At 34.1% G+C, this 26,358-nt stretch overlaps 1 protein-coding gene across 1 annotated transcript in view; it reads left to right on the forward strand.

The window, feature by feature from the left end:
- Positions 1–282: 282 nt before the first annotated feature.
- LOC145292094 (hamartin-like) overlaps positions 283–26,358 on the forward strand; it is an 89,650-nt gene continuing 63,574 nt past the window's right edge. The window contains exons 1-4 of the mRNA XM_080138175.1: positions 283–981; positions 15,944–16,043; positions 22,157–22,358; positions 22,646–22,749. Coding sequence (XP_079994301.1) covers positions 22,205–22,358; positions 22,646–22,749 — 258 coding nt within the window. The 5' untranslated portion in view covers positions 283–981; positions 15,944–16,043; positions 22,157–22,204. The remainder of the gene's footprint in view (positions 982–15,943; positions 16,044–22,156; positions 22,359–22,645; positions 22,750–26,358) is intronic.

A 26,358-nucleotide genomic window follows, 5' to 3' on the forward strand; every position in this document is an offset into this window, starting at 1 on the left:
TTCATGCATGTTTTAAGTTTGAGTAGAATTATTGCCGATGGAAGATTTTTTTTTTTTTTTGTCTACAAGCTTTGGATCAGGATTACAGTGTAGCAATTTTGTCAATGGCAGAGAAATCCTTCTAGACTGAGGCAATTTTAATTTTTTATTCCTACAAAAATGCTCTTTTTGTAGGAACTAGATTTTCCCGACGTTAAAAACCAATTAGCAGCAGTTCCTGATCCTGCCTCCATCATCATCATCATCATCATCATCATCTCCACTCTGTTTCTATCTACAACTAGCAGCAGCTATCTTACCGTCCATGGCTAGCAGCATTTTCCGATCCTGCACGCGTCGTCGTGATCGTCATCATCATCATAAACTCTATTCCTATAACTAACAGATCCTGTCATATATGACTAAGAGCAGTTACTAGTCTCCCTATCATCATCAGCAGCAGTAACAGCATCTACTACCGGGATCAAATTAGGGCATGGTAGGGTACGTTGGAAAAACTACATTTTTATTTTAACTTGTAGTTGTTTCAAAAACAGCACTGAAACTAAGGCAAACAGTTGTCAGTAGAGAAAGCGGGAGAGAGAGAGAGAGACAGACAGACAGAGAAGTTTTTCTTTTTTTTTTTTTTTTTCAAACACTGCTGTTTTGTTATCTATGACATCGGGCAACACCGCGTAACTGTGTTAAATGATCATTAAAAGTAGTATTATTTTGTGATTACTAAGAGTGAGAGAAAGGAGAAATAAAAGAGACGGACGTGAAAAAAGAACGGATGATGTTCCGCACACGGGTCACGTGAACCTGGCTACGCCATGCCAGAATATGTTTTCTCACGCGACGCCATCGACTTCTTACTATTCTTCTCTTTCTATTATCATTATTAGTAAGAATTCTTCTCCTTTTGCAACTCTTCCAGCCATCGCGGCATCGTTTTCTTCGTCTTGTTATTATTCTTTAGCATCTTGCTGACATTGTGGAAAGGTGAGTCTTTAAAATTATCAAAAGGAGGGGGGGGTAAAAAAATAATTGAAAATCTCACGCATGGATTTTTATTTTCTTTTAAATAAAAAAGAAAAAATTTAAGAGGGTTGGCTCTTGGATATGACAGGGGCGCTTGTTATAAAAGAAAATCATGTTGTTGGGGTAGCTACTCAAATAAACCGTAATACTTGATTTGCTTTTCGTATCGGTCATAGAACCAGTAGAATGCACCCCCACCATCATCACAAAAAAAAAAAAAGAAAAGAAACAAGATGATTGCAAAATATTGTAATTTAAAATAAATGAATAAAAATAGAGAAAATATTACTTTCAGTTCTGGGGTCTTTTCTGGGTTTTTCGATTTTTTTAAGGAATAATTTGCCGTCTTATGAAGTAATATATATATTTTTTTAATTGCTCTTTTTTTTTTCTACCGAACAAATTATTTATTATTCCTAAGAAAAATGTCCAAATTTGATTAGAAATTATGGAAGCCTCTGATTTTTTTTTTTAAATTTGCGTATAAAATCTTGGATTTTTTTATTTTTTTTTTACGGCACATCAGTACCGCGGCGCATGATCAGTTCAAGAATGAAAATAAAAATAAATATTTGCTTTTATTCAAAATTAAGTTTACGTTGTAAACTTTCTTGTTTATAAAACTAGATTTTTAAAATTATATTTATTTTCGTTTGCCTCGACATTTTTCAGCTGTTGTATACGCTATTATTATGGTACTTGTATTTATGTTATGCTTTCTTGAAGGTGGCCACGAACTGAGTGATCTAGTTATAGTGATTTTTTTCACTTAAACCGATCCCCGACTTTTTAGCCATCCTTCCCAAAAACTGCGAACGCGCACCCCCTCTGGCCCAAAGGAGGGTGTTGCACAAATAATGAACCTTTTTATACATTTTAAATAAACAAAAGTGTCTTCAAAGTCTTGTTTTTGTTTTGTTTTTTTACGAGAAATATAAAATGGCATAAGTAAATTATTTATTTTTAAAATAAAACTTGCAATTATTATTTCGGAGAACGAGTGCCGATCAACCGGAGAGAAGAACCGAATTATTTATTTACTCGCAACCATTTTTACAAAAAAAAAAAAAAAAAAAAAAAAAATATTCAGATTGTATGTTTTTAACATTGAAACCTCAATTAACATCCGAAGAGATGACTTTCGTAATGTATACCCCCCCCCCCTTTTTTAATACTTACTTTACGTATATACATTATAATGATGATGACATTATAACCACTTAAAACACACACACCCGTTTCGGATTTTATATAATCGAATGCGTGCGATTATTATGTTGCCAAACTTGTAAATGTTATATATGTATATAAGACTGTGTATATGCAAATTATTAAATGCTTTTTTTTATTATTTAAATAAATTCTAGTGCTTGTACAAATAAAAAAAATATTTTAGATATAAATTTACGAAAACAAAACTGGAAACTATTCGAATCTTTATTTATTTAAAGTATTGTTTTTGCTGTTTGTTGTGGAACTAAATTGAATGCACTTATTTTACCGCGCTGAAATAATAACATTATTTAGAAAGCCATTCTTAAGATGGGAGGTGGGTGTTTTCAAAACACTGTTTTGTAACTATTCTGTAGTACAGAATTTCTTTACTGTGTAACAATTTTTAAAAAATCCCCTTGTCTCACGATTTATCGCCCTTGTTTGACCTGTCGCCTTTTTTGTGCAAGCGCACAAACTATTTTGACATTTATATTATAAAACTAATATATATATATATATATATATATATATATATATATATATATATATATATATATATATATATAAATCTCACACACATATTTCGTTTCCGGTTGTGTTAGTTTTCAGCGTCCCAAATTCTCTTTTGAAAATACGTCATTCATTAAATTCAAAGCAAAACTAAAAAAGTAAATAAATAAAATAAACAAAAGTTTTTTTTCTTTTTTTTTTTTTTCTATTTTTATTTTCCTCCAAAAAATTCTTTTGATCTAAATTACATATATTACGAAATATGAATTAAGAAGAAAATTTTAGCGTTCCAAATTGTCCTTTCAGAATATTAAATTTATAGTTTTAAAATTTAGTATGTAATTTAAGGTGTTACAAATATTTAAAAAACATTGCGTATATTTAATTTTTTAATAAAACTTTATTTTGCTTTGTTAATTCCAATAGAAATTAAAACAATCCTTTGAATTTTCGGTACTTGTACAGTTTAATCAAGACATTAAAAAATGTAAATATCAAAAAACGGTTATATTGTACGCAACCATTATGGAATGAAGTTCTCCGAAAAAAAAATTTCACTTAATTTCATCAAGTAGTTTTTTGTTTGTTTGTTTGTTTTTTACAGCGAAAAAAGAATTTGCTATGATACTGAGCAAAAGGTTCGATTTTTATGAAGAAAATCTACAATTAAAGATGGGGAGGGAGTGTCGGCGCTTTAAACTGAGTTATCTCCCCGTGGTGTGTTAAAAAAATTCAAAGATGTCTACCTTCAACGCGCTGTCATAAAAACATGTTTTTTTTTCTGCTGTAAAAAAAAAAAGAAAAAAAAAACTATTCTATCAAAGTAAGTGAAAATTGGAGGGGGGGGGGTCTTCAATCCAAAACAGAATTGTACAATATAACCTTTGTTCGATATTTTCATTTTTTAATGTCTTGATTAAACTGTACAAGTACCGAATTTTCTCCACATGTCCTCGTGTCTAACACAGAACTCTGCCTTCCCGAGGAATGGGTAGAGGAAATAAGGTTGTCTTTTGAAAGAAAGACAATTTAGGAGCTTTAAAACGTACACATGTACGTTGGATCTTTAGGTTTAACTACTTTGATAAAGAGAAGAATGGGAATGAAACGGGTACCAAATTTCTGACCCCGGAAACATATATTCTCACATTTGTAATTTATTAGCAAGATCGATCTAAGAAATAAATAAATAGATCTCCTGCACAATTACATTTTTCTGATAACTTTGAACAAATTACTATGTAATAAAACTATGAATCGAAGTGAAGAACCCCTAGGAGTGTCAGAATTCGCCAGTAAAAAAAGAGTGATTAAATAGACTCCCTATCTTTCGAAGCTTGTAACAATATTAATAATGTCAGTTAAACCCTTTTTTTTTCAGTAAAAGGAGCAAAGACCAAACATTAAAATGATAAAAGGTTTTATCGAAAAATATACAATATTTTTTTTTTTTTTTAATCGGTTTTCTTTAAGATTTCCCAAAATTCAACAAATTTTAACTTAATCTAAAAATAATAAATATATAATAAATATATATAAATTCAAAAAAATCACTTGACTATATAAAATACTAATCAATGGATGCCTATATAAAATACTAATCAATGGATGCTTCCATTCTTCATTTGAGAATTTGTCCATATTTATATTTTATATTCAATGGATTTTTTAAATAAAAGAATTTTTTTTAACAACTATTTGAAAGGACCGCCATTACGCCATTGTTACGGTGTTAGCAAAGCGCCAAATCTGTGTTTCTTCCTGTTTTGAAATACGGATGGATAGAAGGACATAAAAATAACACGTTCATGTTAGCCGTCTAGCCTTGTGCTTAAAGAAAGAAATATGTGTCACCATAGATGAAAACTAATCGTATTTTACTTCAGTTTGCCTTAAAAAAAACACTCTAGGAATTTTTGATTTTTTTCTTTTCTCAAAGAAATACATGAATTTTTGATTTAATATATTTTATTTCTTCTTTATGGAGTGAATTTTTTTTTTTTTTTTTTAAATATCTTTAAAAAAAAAAAAAAAAAAAAAAAAAAAAACATTGAAATAGAAAAAATTATCCTAATTCTACGAAATTTTCTGGACAATATAACAAGATTATAAGGTTTCACTTAAAAAAAAATTCAACGTGGTTTTAAAAAAAAAGGTTTTAAACTTTGGATTTTACAGGTAAATTTGCAAATAACTGTTCTTTGTTTGTTTGTTTGTTTTGAATTAGCTTATTTTATTTATTGATCTTTATCTTCAATTTGTGATATATAACTTTGAGGTGAGAAAATTAATTTTCATTTGAATAGACATTTCGAAATGGGGGGTAGAGGTGAATTTAAAAAAAAAAAAAACGCTTGTCTAGAATATTATATTCGGTTTATTGGAAAGAGCATAAAATTTCACATTGAACCTGAAAATATCGTAAAAATTGAACCATTAGAAAAATTTTGATAGATTTTTAAAGTTTAAAAATTGAAAAAAATTTAACTCATAAAATTCAATTGATTTCATTACGTAAAAAACATGGCTGCATGAACACACACAGGCACTTTGTAAACACTGTTTTTTTAAAAAATAATAGAAATATTATTTTTTAAACAACTTTAATAGTTTATTTTGGAAGTATATTGCATGTAGAAAATAAACAACCCACTTTAAAATGAGAAATTATAATTTTTTTTATATTTTATTCGCATTTTTTTTGTTCTGGATATCAAAAATTACCCAAAAATTCTGACACACCTAATGAACCCTGCTTAAAAGTCATTAAATTTTTATTATTTTTTTCTTTCAATAAAAAAAATAAATAAATAAAAAGTGAAAAGCACACATTTTTTAGAGGGTGGTCACTCTTATACAGATCTGCCAAATCATTTTTTTTTTTTTTTTCTTACAATTACCCGAAAAATACAACTAGCGTCGCATTTTACTTTTCGTGTTTTTATTATTTTTTTATTTTTTATTAATGTTATAAAACTTTGTTACTTTATTTGAAAAAAATTAAGTGCTTGTACAAAAGTGATAGATCGATTTGTTTTTTGTTTTTTTAATAAGATTGCAGAAACAGGGGACATAACTCACATTGCTTATTTTAGGAAGGATATTTTAGATTGCTTTCAATTTTTGCTTATTGTTCGTTATTTAATTAAATTACTTTTTTATTAAAAAAAAAAAAAATACTAGCGGTGTTGTACCAAGCTTTTACCTAGTTGTAAAATATGCTTAAATATGATATTTTAATTTGTCGAGATTTCGTATGTATTATTATTATTATTATAGAGTTGTGATTTCAAAAGTAAAAAAAGTATTTGGGTACAATCAGCTAGAATCGAAACCGAAATTGCAGCATTCAAAGCTGGTAACTTTACCACTATACCAACGCGTCACACATATGAACTGATTAAATATTAAAAATAAACTAAGATGAATGTACAAAATGTATAACAATTTTAAAAACTATTTTAACCGGCTAAAGACCCATAAAAGAATGGTCCATAAAAAACTCGGCCATTTGAGGCCTCTAGCGCCGCTCTACGACTTGGTTTCAGAGAGATAGTTTGAAAATATGGAAACAGACAGACACAGACATAGTGAGTTTTATAAATAAATTTATAGATTAGATTTTTTTATATAAATTTATGAAAATTGAACTGGGAATTATTCAAATTTTAATTAATTTAAAGTACTGTTTTTGCTGTTGTTTACATTGGTATTTATGCACTTATTGACCATGCTGAAATGATGTTATTTAAAAAACCATTGTTATCATGGGGGTGGGGTTGTAACTATTTCATAAAAATCTCCCTTATTTCATGATTTAGCTCCCTTGTTTGATTTGTCGCCTTTTTTGTACAAGCACCAAAAATAATTTTTCTTACAATTCTTAGTAAAATAGTTACCTCCCTTAGAACAATGAGTTAAGCTTCTGAATTGCCAAATTCATGACAATTGATATTCTGCTAAAATGTAAATGATTTTTAATTTTTAATCTTTATATATGAAGTTGTAGTTTCTGTCTGTTCAAACTGCTATGGTTTGGGCGATAGATCCAGATACCTACTACTTCAACCATGTTACGTTCATGGGTAAGTATCGGAATGGTCCTCAAACTCATATGAAGTAGAGGCAAGAGACTGACAACTATACTGCTGAAACAGGCAAAACGCCAGTGTCAAAACACTCCTTCCCAGTGTTGCAAGATTTGAATAATTTCCCTATATAGTTTGTCATGCCTAGGAATCTGTGGAGAGCTCCAATGTTTCCTGGTGCTGGCATTTTAGTGATAACCCCCACTTTTTCTGGGTCAGCTTCAATGCCATCTTTAATGATTGCATTTAGTCCAGTCTCTAGTTTTTCTGGGTTAAGTTTTACCTTATTGTTTGGCATCATCCCATTTTTCTTTCTTGTGATGACAAGTTTGCTAACCCACAGAGTGGATTTTTGTACTAGTTTAATTACTCCTACTTTGGTCAATCGATTTAACTTCTTTTTTCAGTTCAGAACATACAGCTATAGGTATTCTCTAATTGGGCATTACAACTGGTATTGCATCTGGTTTGAGTTGGAGAGTGGCAACACCCGGCAGTTTGCTGAGTTGATCATCAAACACTTCCTTATAGTATTTCTCTATGTTGATTGCCGCAATGTGGTGGAAATTCTTGTGTTTTATCTTCAGAAGGCCCATTTGTATGTTCACCCGCAGTCCAAGCAGTGGTTGAGTCATCTTCATCTTTGAATATTACAATTCCACTGAGTATGTTTGTTGTTTTTTTTTTTTTTCTTCGGCATACACAGTGGTTTCATTAGAGATTTGTTCCACATTGATAAGACCTTTATAAGGTTTCATCCTTTTGGCAAACTTTTCAAGGGAAGTATTGATAGATGCCCTTGTGTCAATATGGAAAACAACTGCCTTTTTATCCAGAAGCAGAAGACATTTGGCATCTTTTGCCTGTTTTGTCTTTGGGGCTTTTATCACATTCATCCAGTGGGTGTATTCTTCATCCCCTGATGTATCTAGTTGATGTACTCATGGAGGTGAAACATACTTCTTGTTTTCGTTCATGCATTGTCTGTTTTTGCATCGTTCTGTCTTTGTTTGGACAATTGGACTCAAAGTGTCCCTTCTCATTACATGCATGGCACAGTTTGCCATGGGCTGGGCATTGCTGTGTTTTGGCGCATTTGTTGCCACAAAATAGGCATTCTCTTTTGGAGATTGGTTTCTTCACTCAATTGGCTTCATATACCTTCATCACCAGGGCTGTATCTAATCCTATTCTTTGACTGTGGGTTGAGGCCATTTCAGCTGCTCTGCATATGTCTACACCCTTCTGTAGAGTGAGGTTCTGTATTTTTAACAGATCCTGCTTGGTTAACTGGTCACTGACACCTTCTACAATCTGGTCCCACAGAAGTGAGTCACTGCATCGAGTGCAGAAGTTGCACATCTTCCACTACTTTTTAGATCGTTGTAAAACTTATCAAAGGCCTCTCCCTCACTCTGTTTCCTCTGATGGAAGCAAATCTCTCATAAGTTTCATTGAGAATTCCGATGGAATACTCCTCCAGTGCTTGTAGTATGTCCTCCACAGTGCGCTCAGTCTCCAAGGTGTCAAACTGCATGGCCTGGTATATTTTCATGGCGTCATTGCCCAGGCAGTTCTCAAGTATAGCAACCTGAATTTCTCATGGTTTACGGTTTAGACCTGTTAATATTGAGTAGTTGGACTATTGTTTATGAAAGATTTTCCAGGAATCTGCATTATTCCCATTAAATATGAGTCATTCTAGGGCCCTGATGTGTAAGCTGAACATATCGCCAGTCAAGGTGACGGTATTAGTTGCAGTAGGCATATTTTCTTTGGTGAACATCGTTGTGAGACAGGTGTGTTCTGTTTCAGAAATTAATCCGTGCAGAGACGAAAAAAGTTTAGACAAGGATCACTTGTAATAGCAACTTGATAACGATAATGACAAACTGTAGAGATCAGCAGGGGTCATGAGGTGAGAGCATGTCATTAATATATCCACGTGGGAGCGAATGATTAGAAGAAGAAAAAAACATCAAAAGTTAAAACCAAAAGGAAGATTGCTTACACGTTATTTGATGATCTGTCATTTATCTTGGATGATACTAATTCCGTAAACACGCTACCACCATGTTACGTTTATGGGTTAATATCGGAATGAGGACGACACAGAGATAAGTGAAACAACAACTTTATTGAGCGGCCATCTTACATTAAGTAATCTTCTTTTGCAGGAGAGTTATCTAGGAAAGGGAGAGAACGGGGGGGGGGGGCAATGGGGGGTGTTTAGTTACATAAAACTACATTACCCAGTCTATGTGGATTTTGGATAATAAGGAGAACAATAATATCGTAGAATTTTCGTTCACACTGGACGACCATAAAAATTAAATTCCACTTCTTTTTTCTTTTTGTTTTGCAAATATTTTAGAATTTACAATGAGGGATCAATTTTGCATATAAATTAACATAAAATGCTGCCCCCCATCCCAATTTCCAGGCCTTTCTAGCATTTTATAGCAGTTTATTATATTTATTACTAAAGGAGATCAGTTTTGTGCGTATTTTATAGGGGAAGGTCGGAAGGTCTATTTCTTTTAAGCGATTACATGTAGTTTTTACGACATTGCCAATCGGGACTTAGAGTCAGTGATAAAAAAATCATTAATGGCTTTGAAAAGTTAGAATGAGACAGAAATGGAGAATTATTTTATGTTAAATGTATATAAAAATTTTATTCCTCACTTTTAATTCTAAAATATATTTTCTTTTTCAAGGTATTAATCGCCCACAAAAAGTAGAATCTCATTTTGTGGGAAGGGTAGCTGGGAATGTTTAATCTATAAATTTATGGAAAATCATGTACTTGTATAGATCAGTCCCACTGGCTTCCCATAAAGACCACCACACAATATTAAACTCAACGTTCCTTAAAAGAAAAGCACAAAACGAAGAAACAAACTTATTTACATTGCAGAATTCTTCCATATTAAAATAAAAAATAAAGAAAAATCTGTATGATGTACATACTCATGACAAAATGAAAATATATTCCAAAAATTACGTAAATTGATCAGGTAATTTTATTTTTATATAGAAAATCATGTGCAAGCGATTAATGAGAATTCGTAGGCATTACAACATAAATCCAGTATTGCTTATGACCTAACTCAGATTGTTCACGAACCCACTCATGTGCCCAGCACTGATGGTCAGTATGCAAGTCTCTTGGACCTTTTTCTCAGAACTTCTCCTGAGCTATGTTCATCTGTTCTGTCCTCATTGGGACTTTTCAACCTCTCAGTTACCTCGGTTAAGATAAAAAAACAAAATGTAATAAGTTTTCCAGCATGCCTCTCCATTGTACAGTATATCGATACTCTATGGCTGACTGGAATAGCTTTCGTACATTTATATCCGATCTACCTCTACAGCAACCGTCGAGTTTTCCTGGAAAAACCATTCTGTTACGTTTTTTACTCCTATCATGTTTAATGTTTGTGCAAAATTTCAAAAAATTTGTAGGCGTAATTATTAAGAAAAGTGGAAAGGCGGACAAGGATGAATTTACAGATTCACCCTCCTTTTGTCGAGGGACCAAAAAAAAAAAATATATATATATATATATATATATATATAGTGGTGAAATTAGTCAAAAACAATTTGTTCTGGTTTACCTAATAACTATTTGTTTTATTTTGTTTTTTTCAATTAATTTGTCAGAAAAAATAAAAAACCAGCATGCTTCAGTTATCGTGTGGTGAAAGAGTGATAGATTTACATAGAAAATGATACAGTAGCCCAGAACCTGTTCAAATTCACATTGAATTGTTGCATTGTTGGCACATTTATTACCCTTCTTGGAATTCTATTCCAAGGTCCAGGGATCCCGATTGAGAAAATAGCTCTCCTCTGAATCAATTGAAATTAGCAGTGAAGTAGTTTTTTGTAATGTTTGCATAGACCTCTTTCTAGTTCAGAAGTTATAAAGGATCTAGGTCAATAGTGTCCCAGGTTTTAGGTGTCCCTTTTCATTTGTGTACCAGTAACATAAAGAGAATACCCACAAGGATTCATGAAAATTCGAAGGTCCCTGACGCTTTCAATTTATTCTTAAATCATCAAAATAAGGTCAAGTAAATCTGGCTTTATTAGAGTGCATGAAGTCAAAGTGGATCCTGCAGTTTATTATAAATCATGCTAAAATTGATTGGAGTAAATAAGAGTTCTGTTCTGGGTGATTGAATAGTGATTTCACCTTTTTTTTTTTTCTTAAGTGTACCCCCACTTTTGTTCCCTTTGTATTGTTGGCCATCTTTTATTGCAACAGCTCAGTAAGTTAGTCAGAAGCAGGGAGATTGGTAGCAGTAGGACTGTGCCAGTGCTCAACATCCCAAGTGATTGAGTTTTATTCACTATCATCGTCACTTTTTCTTTAATTTTCTTGCTTCTTATAAATTTATATATTTTTTGTTATCGATTTCCCTGAAGATTATTTAAGAATATATCAAAAGTGCTAGGGAGCTTCGAATTTTCATTACTCTTTGTGGGTATTCTCTCCTATTCCCTATTCTGTGGGTATTCTTTCTTTTTCTCTCCATCGACAGATTTATGTTGCTAATGGTATTTTTTCTTTGTTTCGGAGTTCAATTAACATCTAACCCTTGCACAATGACTCAATACATTTTAAGTGCAAAAAGAAATAGGATGCTTGTTGATGACAACTATGTTTACTGTTTCCACTGTAAAAAAAAAAATAAATAAATAAAAGGGTACACTTAAGACCTAGGACACTTATGACTGGTCACTGTTATAATGACGATTGAAAAAATTTAAAGCCAAAATGAGATCACTACGGAATCATTGGCACTCAAGGTAGAAAAAGTTAAGCTTTTTGAGTCCATTTTCATAGGACATCCCATAGTCCATGCATTTGAGTAAACAGATGGTGGATATCATGTATTAGATATGGAACAGAGGTCTGCGCACCATATTGTAACAATGGTCTGACGAGGGAGACATAAAGTAGAAGAAATATTTCAGGAGTGAGTTTGCAGAAAGTTTTGTGAGAAATAGTGCTCCTTGCTTTTTTTTTTTCAGCCTGAATGCAATGTTTAGATAGTTTGTCTCCATATCACTGCCAAAATGGACCATTTCTAGACACTTTGAAAAGCAGACTTGAGAATGTCGGTTTTGCTTCTACAAGTTACTAATTAGGGGAATGTTTTCCACCAATCGCTTCCAGCATGTCGTTAATATAATGTAAATAGAGAATAGGACTCTGCACAGAGTTTTGAGGAACACCACTGCAAGTATCCATCTTGGATGAAAGGCAGCCATTTATCTGAATCTTTTATGTACAATCACAATGAAAGGATCGTACCCATTTTATAACCGATTCGTGGTGGTGATAGGTGTTAAGTTTATATAAATGTAAGCAGTGATGTCAGTCGAAGGCCCGTGCAATGTTCAAAAAGACGATGCCAGCAGTATCTCCATCATCCATTACACTTTTAACCCATTCTACCATCACAAGTAAGTTTGTGATGCATGAATGTTTTGGATGGATAGATGGTAGTAGTAGATGTAAGATGAGTCATTATTGCTTGTTTGAGTAGAAATACAAAAATAATTACTCCTGTACTAAGCTATGTGGCTAAGAACTGGGTGATCATTTTATGTTAAACTAGCAGAACTCCTGTCCTGGCATTGCTCAGGTGAAATATAAAAACAAAAATGATTGAACTATAAAAAATATCTGCAAAAATGAAATTTGCTAAAAACATTTTTACTACAATAAAATAAAAGTTCAGAAACTATATTTAATTTTTTTAGGATACATTTTTGCTGCCCCCCCCCCTCTTCCTTGCAAACTTAAAATAAAACTTATTTTAGGTTTACATTAAGGTTAAAAAAAACAAAAAGTTTGGTTTGCTTTGTGTAAATTTTTCAGTGAAGTTCTTTATCGTCATTTGTACTTAGCTAAACATGAGTATTTTCTATCATGGTCAACTTGCTGTTTTTGTGTGAAGTGGTCAGTTTTTTTAATTTGTCCTCACCTACCAAGTCACTGGTGCTACCAGATCAGGCTGTCTGAAGATATTGGCTTTCTGAGACTAAATGCACATAACGTTGATGTTTTTTGTTTTTCTTGCAAAAACAAAAACAACCCACCTTTCCCCCTTTTCCTTCTTCCCATTTCCCCTTTCTCTTTCTGTCTCCCCCACTTCCTGACTGGTTTCCTAACTTAAAATGTACCAACCCTTTTCCCTCTCCCATTGCAAAACTTTCATGTTCTGCAGGGCAGAGAACAAAAACGATAAAATCCACTATAAAATAACCAAACTAAACACTACAAACTAGCGGTTGAAGATACAAAGAGCTTGAAGAATAAAAACCTACAAAATAATTGGATGCAACATGAATACTATTTCCAAAATATCTGGATTCGGCATTAAATGAACCACCATAAAACAACCAAACCAAAAGTTAAAAAAATTTTTAAAACGTAAATCTCCTCCTTGCTATTTAAATAAACAAAAAAACATACCTCCAATACATTGATGCACATTAACAATACATTTACCCACACAAAAAAATTTTCCTCAGTCTAAAATGATTTCTTCAGAGACAAAATAAACATAATTTCTCAGCTAAACTTCAACATTTCAAACTTCCTAATACAGTAAAACCCTGGGATACGGTATTAATCCATTCTGAAGTTGAGATCGTAAGGTGAAATCACCGTATACTGAGGCCTAAGCAAAATTTTATACAGTACATATTAAAAATTAGTAACAAAATACAGTACAATATATAATACACATGTATATACTCAAATAACATAAATACCACTGTAAGGCAGGGCAAATACCATAACTAGAGTCCAGAAAAAACATTGTATTCCACATCGTAACCTTTCTTTTTTTTACAAGGTGGTCACCACTTATCAAGGCCCGGAAGCCACTTGGAGATAAGGGTTATTGCATGTACAGTACGTTAGTGTTGAGATTTGATAAAGTGTCTTACTTAAGGGGGCGATTCATCAGCAATTTGTTTATATTGGACTTGAAGATATCCAGGTTGTAGTCAGGTGGGAAACAGGCAAATGGAACAGAGTTCAACAACAGGCGTGCACTTCTGAGAAAGAAGTTTTGTTCATGGAATCTACGTTTTGGTTTTGGCACAGATAAAGAGTGGGGAAAATTTTTGACAGTGGTTTCAGCTAAATGGGTGTTTTTTGTGAAAGATTGGCGAGGGGCGGAGTAGGGATTGGAGCTCAGACGAGCACTTGTCATGGAAGTAACGATAAAACAAAGACAAGCTCGCAACATCCCTTCTGTGGGAGAGAGGTTGCAGGGAAGAGAAAAGGGCATCCCCCACTAAGCCACGAAGTCTATTTTGTACTCTGTCAAGGTAGGATAGGCTGTTTTTAGCAGCTCCTGCCCAGATGTGGCAGCAGTACTCCATCCTTGGATGTACTTGGCTTTTATATAGATAGAGAATTGCATCAGCAGTGAGATATCTTCTGGAGCGGTAGAAGGATCCTACCATTTTTCCCAGCGACCTTGGCAACAGATTTGATGTACATGTTCCATTTCAGGTCAGGAGTAAAGGTCAAGCTTATCAAAACATGAGTCTTCCCCTAGATGAGAGCCATCCATTTCAATTGATGCCAGATGAGGATCAGAGCATCGATGATGTAAAGATAAGAGCTTGGTTTTAGATGCATTAAAAGTAACCAGCCACCTCCCCCCCCCCCCCACTGTACCACGCTCGAGATCAGAGGGGAGAGAATCAGAGAGAACTTTATCATTTACGGCCTTTGATGTGTTGCCATAGATGGTCATGTCATCAGCATAGATGTCAACGAATGATTTAAGTGTTTTGGGAGATCATTGATGTAGATCAGGAAGAGAGTTGGGCCCAGGATTGACCCCTGAGGGACTCCAGCATTAATACTGAGGGCCTCTGATTTCTACCCATCAACCACTACTCTTATTAGCCTATCAGAGAGAAATGATTTAATAATTGAGAAAACATTTCCAGTTATACTGTAGCTGGAAATCTTGTGAAGTAGACACATGCCATACCTTATTGAAGGCTTTTGATATGTCAAGAGCAATTGCCCTAGAGAGGAAGCCTTTGTCAAGAGATTCACTAATCCTATGAAATATAACCATTAGCACATCTGCTGTAGATCTAGCAGGATGGAAACAATATTTCATGTCACTAAGAAGGTTATTTCTGCTGAGGCGGTTGACTACTCTATTTAATATGGATTCCAGCAACTTACTCATGACACACAGAACTTATTGGTCTGTACTGAGAGGGAGATGACTTATCACCTGAATTCTTAAATATAGGGCATACTGATGAGGTTTTCTAGGGTGTTGGAAAGCACTTCTCCTTAAGGCAACGCTTAAACAGTTTTGTAAGTATGGGAGCAAGTTCTGGGTGAAGCTTTTTCAGCACTATAATTGGAATGCCGTCAGGGCCAGTTGCTTTACTGGAATCAAGGTTTTTGATTGGCTTGGCGACCTCGCGCACAGATATTTGTATGTTGCATAACATGTTGTCTGTTATGGGGGAAATATGGGGAGTTGATGGCCTTCGTCGCATAGGGTAGAATTAGCTGCAAAGTTTGGTCTTGTCTGATTCTGACGAGATGACCTCAAAAAATCATATTCTATGGCCACCTAGGGATTCTACTTATCATAATTGAAATTATATTTTCAACTAAATATAATCACATGGATTATTTTCAATGTTTCTGAACATTAACATAACTTCTTTGTTTTTAATTTTACATATCAAAGAATGGTTGAGAAAATTGGGGTAGTAGTATTATTTTTATCTCATCCAAATCAAATTTGTTTTTGGAGCAGTTACATGTAAACAGGCTGAAAAAATATCTGCAAGGACAAAATTAAAATCAATAATAAATATTTTACATTTTTGAGTGGCGGGATTAGTTTCCTATATAAATTTAACATAAAATGACTGCTTGCTTCCTGGCATGTAATGAGAATATATGAACCAAAGAAAACATTAAATTTATCATGCACCTCTGTCATATCAAAGAACCAAATTTCTGATGTGTTCTAAAATTGTATCTGATTTGTAACCAACTTGATCTTTCTCTTTTCACTTTTTGATCTTTTCAGGTGAAGAAGAGCAATGAGAAATCCGTGCCACTATCAGATTGGTGAAGATTGTTATTAGTTCTTTTCTGTTGTGGGAGGTTCATCTCTGGTCGAGTTGTGGGTAAGTAAGGACAAAGAAAAGCATTACCTCTCTATTCAAAAAATATTGTAGAAGGATTATATTAGTAACTGAACCAACAAAACTTCATCTCCAAAATGCTAGGTGTTCATGAACACAGAAAATATATGTAGATTGGTAGGAATAAAATGTTATGAAATGGGTTACAGGGTAAAGAATAGATTTGTAAATATTATTACTTACTCTACTGTCCTCATCAGTGTGGCTAATCACCCACAGTTTGGTTGATGTACTCTGGTCTTCAAGTCTCTTTCTGGTTTGGTAAACTTTTGAGAATGTTGAACTATGTCCCTTTGATCCATTGTCCAAGCTTTGCACATATTTACTGCGTTTTGATGAAGCCAAAGTTTGAATTTAGAATCACCAAATATTATTCAGAAAAATTAGCTTTTTATAAAATGATTAAACATAACTTCTAAATCTGACCCCCCAAGATTGCCATGGGCATGGAATATGTGCCTATATTAAAGATGACTTTCCATGTGGTAGGGACTTCTCCAGAGAAGATCTTAACTTACCCTATATGTGCTTCCGGTTTGCACTAGCTCACATTACTGCATTTATATTTACTAGAGTCCTCACAACAGCGGAGTTACTATCTTTAAAAGCATATCTGAGAAAATTGACAAAGTCCTATCTGCTTATCCTTCAGCTAACATTCACGTGTGTGGAGAGTTCAATGTTCACAACGTCGAATGGTTGACCCACTCAAACAAGACCGATGATGAGGGGAGGTTCTGTCATGATTTCTCCATTGCTTATGACCTCACTCAGATTGTTCACGAATCCACCCGTGTGCCTGACAATGACAGCCAGTATGTGAGTCTACTAGACCTTTTTCTCACAACTTGCCCTGAACTATGTTCAGTTTCTCTTCTGTCTCCTCTTTGATCTTCCGACCACTCAGTTGTATCAATTAAGATAAAAATGAAATATAATAAGTCCCCAGATGTACCTCTCCATCGTACAGTATATCGATACACTATAGCTGACTGGGATAGCTTCCGTACATTTATATCGGATCTACCTCTGCGTTCCATGTTTAAAAAGGATGTGTCCTCTATAGTATCAGACCTGATGGAATGGTTAATTGTAAGTATAGACCGTTTCATACCCTCGAAAAAGTTTCAGCAAAAACCTAACAGCCAGCCATGGTTCTCTCCAGAATGTGCTGCTGCCATTGCGCACAGAAATCACTTTTTCCACTGCTTCCAACGTAATAGATATATGGAAACTAAAGCCGCTTTCAGGACTGCCAGCAACCATTGTAAGAAAGTAATAAAGAATGCAAGAGAGTTGTATGCTCAGTCCGTCAAGTCCAAAGTAGCTGAGCAGCGGCTTGGTTCCCACCAGTTTTGGCAAATTGCAAACAGAATCCTGAACAGAAGCGTGTGCTCTATCCCAACTATCATCAATGGACCTGAGGTAATCTCGTCAGCATCAGAGAAAGCCAAACTCTTTGCCAAAAACTTTGCAGCTAATTCTACCCTTTGCGACCAAGGCCGCCAACCCCCAATAGTTCCTCCTGTATCAGAAAACACACTGTGCGATATACATATATCTGTACGTGATGTTGCCCAGCTAATCAAAAACCTTGATTCCAGTAAAGCAACCGGCCCTGACGGTATTCCAATTATAGTACTCAAAAAACTTCAACCAGAACTAGCGCCCATACTTACAAAATTGTTTAAACGTTGTCTTAAGGAGAATTGCTTCCCATCACCCTGGAAAATCTCATCAGTATGCCCTGTATTTAAGAATTCAAGTGATCGCTCATCCTGCTCTCAGTACAGGCCAATAAGTCTCCTGTGCGTCATGAGTAAGTTGCTGGAATCTGTTAAATAGAAGTAATCAACCATCTCAGCAAAAATAACCTTCTTAGTGACACTCAATATGGTTTCCGTTCTGCTAGATCTACAGCAGATGTGCTTACAGTTATATCTCATAGGATTAGCAAATTTCTTGACGGAGGCAATCTTTCTAGGGCAATTGCTCTTGACATATCTAAGACCTTTAATAGGGTATGGCATAAAGGTTTACTTCACAAGATCTCTAGCTACAGTATAGCTGGAAATGTCTTCTCAATTATTAAATCATTTCTTTCTGACAGGTTCATAAGAGTAGTAGTTGATGGGCAAAAATCAGAAGCTGACAGTATTAATGCTGGAGTCCATCAGGGGTCTATCCTGGGCCCAACTCTTTTCCTGATCTACATTAATGATCTTCCAAATCACATCCTTACATCATTTGTAGATATTTATGCTGATGACACTACCATTTATGGTAGCACATCTAAGTCATTAAACAACCAAGTTCTCTCCGATTCTCTCTCCTCTGATCTTGACCACGTAGTACAATGGGGAAAGGAGTAGCTGGTTCCTTTAATGCATCTAAAACCAAGCTTCTCTCTTTACATCATCAACATTCTGATCTCCATCTGGCATCAATTGAAATGAATGGCTCTCGTCTTCAGGAGGCCTCAAGTTTTGACAAGCTTCTGGGCTTGACCTTTTACTCCTGATCTTAAATGGAACAGGTACATCAAATCTGTTGCCAAGGCCGCTGGAAAAATGGTGGCATCCTTCTATCGATCCAGTAGATATCTCACTTCTGATGCAATTCTCTATCTATATAAGAGCCAGGTACGTCCAAGGATGGAATACTGTTGCCACATCTGGGCATGAGTTGCTAGAAAGGACTTGTCCTGCCTTGATAGAGTTCAAAATAGACTTCGTAACCTCATAGGAGATGTCCTTTTCTTTTCCCTGCAATCTCTATCCCACAGAAGAGATGTTGCGAGTTTGTCTCTGCTGTATCGTTATTTTCATGGAAAGTGTTCGACTGAGCTTCAGTCTATGGTCCCCCCTCGCCAAACTTTCACAAGAAACACTCGTCTAGCTGAAAGCACTATCAATAATTCCCCCCACTCTTTATCTGTGCCTAAACCTAAACGTACATTCCATGAACAAAACTTCTTTCTTAGAACTGCACGCCTGTGGAATTCTCTTCCGTTTTCCTGCTTTCCGGCTGACTACAATATGGTTGTCTTCAAGCCTAACGTAAACAAGTTCTTGATGAGCTGTTCCCTTTATTAACAAATTTACCGAATTCCCATTACTAACGATTACTAAATTGTCCAATTTCTATTGTACACTCTTTAACCCTTATCCTCGAGTGGCCTCTTGGCCTCGATAAGTGGTGATGCCTATAAAAAAACAAAAAAAAACATGCAATATGAAATTTATATTTTTTGAACAGCTTGTAAAAGAAAGTTTTATATCCCCTTCTCCCTTTGGACATATGACACAATAGATGAAAGCATTGGTTAAAAATATTCTATAATAAATTCCATGTGGAGGTTGTGAGTTTAATCCCTGGTAAACAAACTAAAACTAAACTCATAGGACATGTCTAACAGAATGAGAGTAGACGCTTGTTGCAGATTTGATAAAAGGTTTCTGTTCAAATGGCAGAAACTCTACAAAACTACTTTAATCTTTAGTGGAATGGAGCCGTAAGTGGATGGTAACATCTAATACTACTAAAACGAAGCTTCTTTCCTTTAACTACTGCAAAAAACCTTTTCAATCACTTATTGCCATGATAAAGAATACCCTACCTGAGAGCCCATCCTGCAAACTCCTCGGCTTAACAAGCAACATGAATTGGAACAAATACATTGAGGACATTGCCAAGGCTGCTGCAAAGAAGATGGGCTTGGTCTACCTTGTTAGAAAATTACTCACACCAGAGAGTATCCTATATCTTTAGAAAACCACAATTCACTTAAGCATGGAATAGTGTTGCCACATCTGGGCTGGTGCATCTACCACTAGCCTCTCACTCTTAGGTTTAACAAAAAGGTGTCTGGAATCTAATAGGTCACACATTATTGGCCAAACTCCAACCTCTGTCACATCCCTGTGCCTGTTTTACAAGTATTTTAATGGAGTTTGTTCTCGACATACACACTCCTAACTAACCTGACCATCAGCAAAATCCCATCTTTCACTGCTGAAGTCCCTATATGCTGGAAACGCTTCTACTCTAATAGTTTCTTTTCTCGGACTGCTAGACTTTGAAATTTCCTCCCTGTTTGCTGCTTCCATGACTGTATTAATCTGCAGAATATTTAATATAATGTGAACAGACATCTTGCTGCTCAACTCCCCACACTTCCCTGTTAGACGTGATCTCATGCCATTTTGAGTGGCAATATGCCTTGTTTGGGGTGAAAATGTGTGAAGAAAAAAAATAAGCTCTCAAAGTAACTATAGCAAAATGCAGCCAAAACCTTGCAAATATACAAGATATGACAAAGATGAGTCAGAAATGAGGAAATAATCAAGATTTTATAGTATTTGAATTTACTAGTATTTTGTATACTTTAATAGCAACATCAAGTCAGTGGAAAAAGACATCAAAATCTGCAAAAGTAAGGCTTTGTGTATTCTTGACAAACTGAGCACCAGCTAGAAGTTTTTCTTCACTGAAAATCTTGAAAGGGACTTTTTAAGGCCCTGGTGGATTCTATCTTGCTTGACAGTTTGGACACTGAGGCCGCAAGAAGCATCATTTGATAGGATGTGTGTAAGAATGTTAAGAGTTGCAGTAGACATCAACTGGAGAAAATATTCACCAAAAATTGTTTATATAGACACTTTCCTTCCATCTGGGTTTCGCTAAGAGAGAGAGAGCGAGAAATGGCCTCAGCTTAATGATTACTCATGAAGAAGTAAGTTAAAACTTGTGAGCAACACTGTTCTATGGAATCTATAACGCAGTAAAAGATTGGTTGGAAAATCTCATCACACTTATATCAAGTAACTTGCAGATGACTTTAGGTGCCATATGGAGAGCCTGCCAATAGAAATGTTTGACAGGGATGGTTGGAGGGAGCAAGTCAGAAGGATTTGAGAATTGTATTTGTTTGTATCTGCGATGGGGTGGGGGTGTTATTTACATATTTCAGATAGTTTTGTTCCTCATTTTGGTTGTTGACATTTTCACAGAATTTTAAATTCTCCAAAGGTTACCAACAACAAGTGGCAGTAGAGCAAAGTGTGTTAGAATTCTGTTGTAGCAATTGCTTCATGAAAAATATGAATCCATATATCTTTCCCCCAGCTGTGGAGGAAAATGGTAGACTAGATTAAGCTCTGAAGCCTTGATTGTGCAATTAAAATAGAGGGAAAACCCTGGAATAACACCAACTACTGATAGTGGCAGGGTGTTAATACTCTCCTTAAAACATTTTGAAGATATAAGGGGCATTCCAATAGTATAGCCTCCTATTTATTCCATCTGAATGAATCAGAGGGGATTGCATTGTTATGATGACTGAACTTATACATTAATGACCTGAAAGTTTCATCTCTCTGTTGCAGATACTGACAGTGTGATACTATAAGAAAGCAATCCTTTTCATGGACATGTGTCAGAAGCAGAAATGTCATTGATTTCTTGGCAAAGATGCATTGAGAATGGTGGTGACTATGTAGAAAAATAAATTTTGGAGCACAAAAGGTTGCTCATTTTAATATCGCTCTTGTCTTCATAGATCTTCAACTTTTTGGGTTTAAAAAAAATAGGAGGCTTTACTTTTGGAATAACCCTCATACAAGAAATATGGATTTTCAACTGTCACTGTTGAACCAAGTTGAGCAACAACGTCTCAAAGGGAAACCCGCTTTTCCAGCAGGAAAAAGGTATCTGGCCTTCGGTCTAAGATCCAAGTGTAATCTATTCAGATGCTACTCTTTTGTTTATTTGATATCAGTCGATGTAGGGGGAAACCTTTTTATACTTAGGCAATTTGTATTTTTGCCTACTGCCACAGTGCCTTTTTTTGGGGAGTTGGTTTTACCCCACATTAAAAACGACCTTGTGTCACATTTTGCTCTTGTGGGAAAGCAAATATTTAAAAAAAAAAAAAATAAAAGGGTCCCAAAATAGAAAAGCTCAAACATTATGAAGCCACGAAAAATAAAACCTGTGAATAATATAAATCCTTGACTGAACTCTGCTTATTTTCCCTTTTGTTTTCTTTCAAATGATAAATCTGAAATCTTTCATTTTTTTTTTTTTTTTTTCAGCTTCTTTATGTGTTTTGAAGTGAATCTTCGCATCTCTCACGCCTCAAGATGTCATCTGGTAAATTGATTGGAGATGGCAGCAGTGCACTCCCTGGTGCTGTGCATCAAGTCAATGTCAAACAGCTCTTCAATCTTCTTGATGATAACGATTTGGCTGTTGTTAGGCAATCAAAACAGCTCATCCAGGAGAATTTACTAACCAGTAAGTATTAACTTTCATATGAAATCAACTTCATAAACGTGATTGTTTGCATTATGTGGATGACTGTTCTCATCTGGATTCTTATATTCATGTGTTTACTCTTGATATCCCAAAACTTTTCAGGTAAATCTTTTGGAACTTGAAAGTTGTTTCCCTTGCTCAGAATGTGATGTTTTGCGTTTTTATCTCTGGTTGAAATAAACTTTGAATAGATGTTCATGTTTCATATAAAATTTGATTGATAAATTATAGTCATTTTGATATAAATTCCAAAATGTCTTTTTCAGCCAAAGAATCCTGGATGGTTTCTATGCTGCTGGATTATTACCTTGCTACTCATTCGGATGAAGCACTCAAAGTACTCGCATCAGTTAATGAACAACATGAAAAAGTAAGTCCTTTTTGTATGGACTAATAATTGTAAAAAAAACATTTCTTTTTATCGGCATACAAACTGTGATATTCAAATTAAAGATTATCCTTACGTTCCTATTTATAATTCTTTAATACCTGTCCAACTGTTTCTTCACCTCTTCACATTATTTAAAAAAATTTCTATGCTCAGCAACTCTGTCTTTTAAAGAAATTACTAACAAAAATGACTACAAACTGGGGTGGGGGTTACAGTTCATTGTCTTTACTTTGGGTCAGATAGTTATGAAACTTGACAGTAATTGGAAAGACTTTATTTTTTTAATTTCATTTGCACTGAAAATAATATTGTCATTGAGTAAACTATTTGGGTTATTGTCAAAAGCAGACATTTTGGAGAAAAAAATTTCTTCAAAATCATGCACATGAACATTAATTATATAATCAATGTGAAAATAATGAGATGTTTAAATAAGTATTTATACCCGGATGTAAGTTTGAAAAGTACTAGTAAGCATTATTTACCTTCCATTGGGAACTTTTAACATTTAAAGATACATTTAAACAATGGGTTATCAATTCCTGCATTGCCGTGCTTATTGGAAATATTGTGAACTTGTATTTGTGTGCATTTACTGTACAATCCAAGATAGTTGAAGTTGTGTCCATCTAAATTTGATGTTTGATTTCAATACCGACTACAGGCTGTATTGAAATTATGTGGTTTCAATCACTGTTGTAACAAAAGGAATTTCCTTAGAAAACAAGCTAACAACTTAAGTTAAAAACAAGCAACAACCTTTTCTTTTGAGGTTAGAATGGCAACTGGCTTTTTCACTGAACAACATAAAAATAGAAACTTATCCACCAGCCAAATACAGATCATCAGCTTAAAATCCAACTGATTCACTCTATTTGCTGAAATATATATAGATATTACTTGGGTGGGCCACTCAAAATTTACCAGCTGTTAATTTATGGACATAAAAATTGACTGACTATGAAGCAACTATCTGATATGAACATAACTTCTGCAAAGTCTTGAGTGGCTCACGCTTACAGCATGAAGCCTTGTATCCAAGAAGACATTAAAATTTCAAAGAACCAGTGAATTTCATGAGTGGTTTAACCCAGAGTCAGATATATTTTCCCATCACCGGTCTGTCATCTGTAGCATGCATTTATGCACCCCACTAAACATTCAGCATTGCACATGTTTACATTATAAAGATCACTTCCAGTTCAAATGGCATTAGGTAGTATAGGACGTTAAGAGTTAATAAATATCATTGTATCACTGGCTATATATGAAGCTTAAGTCTAATGTCGAAAGTGTTCTTCAGAAGTAGGTGAATATGTTTCAGAATTTTTTAGATGACGGTTGATGATTAGGATTATTTAGACTACTGTTCTCATTTTGGATGTTATTCTTACGTTTTGGCCAATGCAACCGCTAATCTTCCTCAGATGCTTCTTGTCAACTCTGGGAATGTATACAGAATTTCAAACGGAAACTTATTTTATGGAGATAGCTTGCTCTCATTCCATCAGCCATGACCAGGTAGAAATCTTAATTCATAATTATGTCCTTAGTATTTCTCATACTGAGGATTGAACCTCCAGAAGACTTTCACTTAGAGCAGAATAAAGGGTTCTGTTCAAAATTTCATACAGATTCCCAAGTTCAACATAAAGATTTCAATATTTAGAGATGCACTTGAAGTAGGTCAGAGGTTACATCAACCAAAATGTTGAGAATCACATCTAAGATGAGAACAGTAGTCATAATAATCCAAATTAGCTGAATAAAGTTTATAACTACAACCTTCTTTTATCTGCAGCATTAGTCATTAAACAAATGAAAAAAATCGTACTTTAAGTAGGTTTATACCATGAAACTTATCACACACGTTGCATTAAATCAAGTGTAGTGAATTATTTACAGTAGATTTTGTTTCAACGTAAATGATGAGTGATTGTATTTTAAAAGCATATGGGGCAACAAAAATTAGCATTACAAGTGTATGCTGTATTTTCGTGGACATCGGCAATATTACATACCTAATGTGCTTCAACAAGTCATATCTTTTTTATTTGTTGGTCAGTTTTTAAAAGAATTACATTGATGAAAAGAATAGAATAAACATTCCAGTGATGTTAATTTATTTTTCTTTTATGTGTTCAATATTTTTATGCTCCAAGTATAAAATGAAAAAAACAGTAAAAAATGACGACAAAATGGGAAACTGTTTTTTCAATGTTTACATTTTATATTTACGTTTGGATACACATGCGCGGGGTTAAATTTGATTGGATATGGTTGAAATTTTACAGGCTATATAAGCATAGAAGTCTATCTTTACTGGACTTTGATTTTTATTTTTACGACCACAAGAAGCAAAATTACAACAAAACAAAGTTGACAAAGAATATTTCAAAATTGATAAGATAAATCGGCATATATCATCCATTTTCATATAGATAATAGTTTCAGAATTATTTTCATGTATAATATGTAAATATTTGATAATTAATTGTGCGGAAATTTCTTTAAAATGTTATCTTTTATAGAAATTAAAATACGCTGACAGAAAAACGACTTGCTAAGCGCTAATGCGTTGAGCTGACTAAAGTATTCTCTTAAAAATAGAAAACTGTTTTTCTGCTTTCGTCTTACTAGACTAGTCATTTTTTATTCTGAGTTTGTCAATTTAAAAAAATTTTTCAAGTTTTTCAAATTTGATTTTCAAACAATACTATTTTGTTGTTTTTTAAAAAACAGTAAAATGTACTAAGTACATGCATTTAACTTGTACTTAAGGTAGAATTGTTTTTTAGTGGTCAAAAAAAAAAAAAATATATGACAAATATGCTTATGCTACCATGCTGAAATAACATTATTATTCATAAACCAATTCTTAGCATGGGGAAGGAAGGGGTTTTTTGTTTTTGTTTTTTTTTTAACTATTCTGTACTTTCACCTAACAATTAAATAAAAGATATTGTAAAACTTTAATTTATTGTCAAGACCATTTTTTCAAATCTGTAAAACAAACCCGTTTTTTTTATTTATTTTTTGTTACTGAGGATACCTAAATAATAATAATAATTAGGCAGTTCAATAAAGAATTTCATTGTGATGCATTTTGTAAATTTATACCGTGTTTCCACCTTAATATTTTTCTTTAAAATGACTACCTTTTAAGGTTTTCGGGTATGCTGAAAACGAATATCGCATTTAAATTTTCTGCAAATAAGTAGCTTTCCAGATATTAAGCAATGTAATTTCTTATGTTTTTGCTGGTGGCTATCTTGGTATGCACATTTGTGCATAGTTTCTCGGGGTTGTGTTTGCGCCCTTGCGCAATACCAAGATGGCCACCAGTGATAACATAAGAAATGACACTGCTTAATATCCGGAAAACTATTTATGTGCAGAAAATTTAAATGTGATATTCGTTTTCAGCATGTCCTAAAACCTATAGAAGTAATCATTTTAAATGTTAGGTGGAAACAAGTTCTTTGTTTACATAATTAAATTTTCAGTAAAACAACAGAATAGAAATGACAAAAATTACCATTAACTGGTGAATATATAGTTGTTGCTTATCAGGATTCCTGGTATTCT

Source organism: Euprymna scolopes, chromosome 13 (assembly GCF_053919585.1).
Source record: "Euprymna scolopes isolate OS-2025 chromosome 13, ASM5391958v1, whole genome shotgun sequence".
NCBI lineage: Eukaryota > Metazoa > Mollusca > Cephalopoda > Sepiida > Sepiolidae > Euprymna > Euprymna scolopes.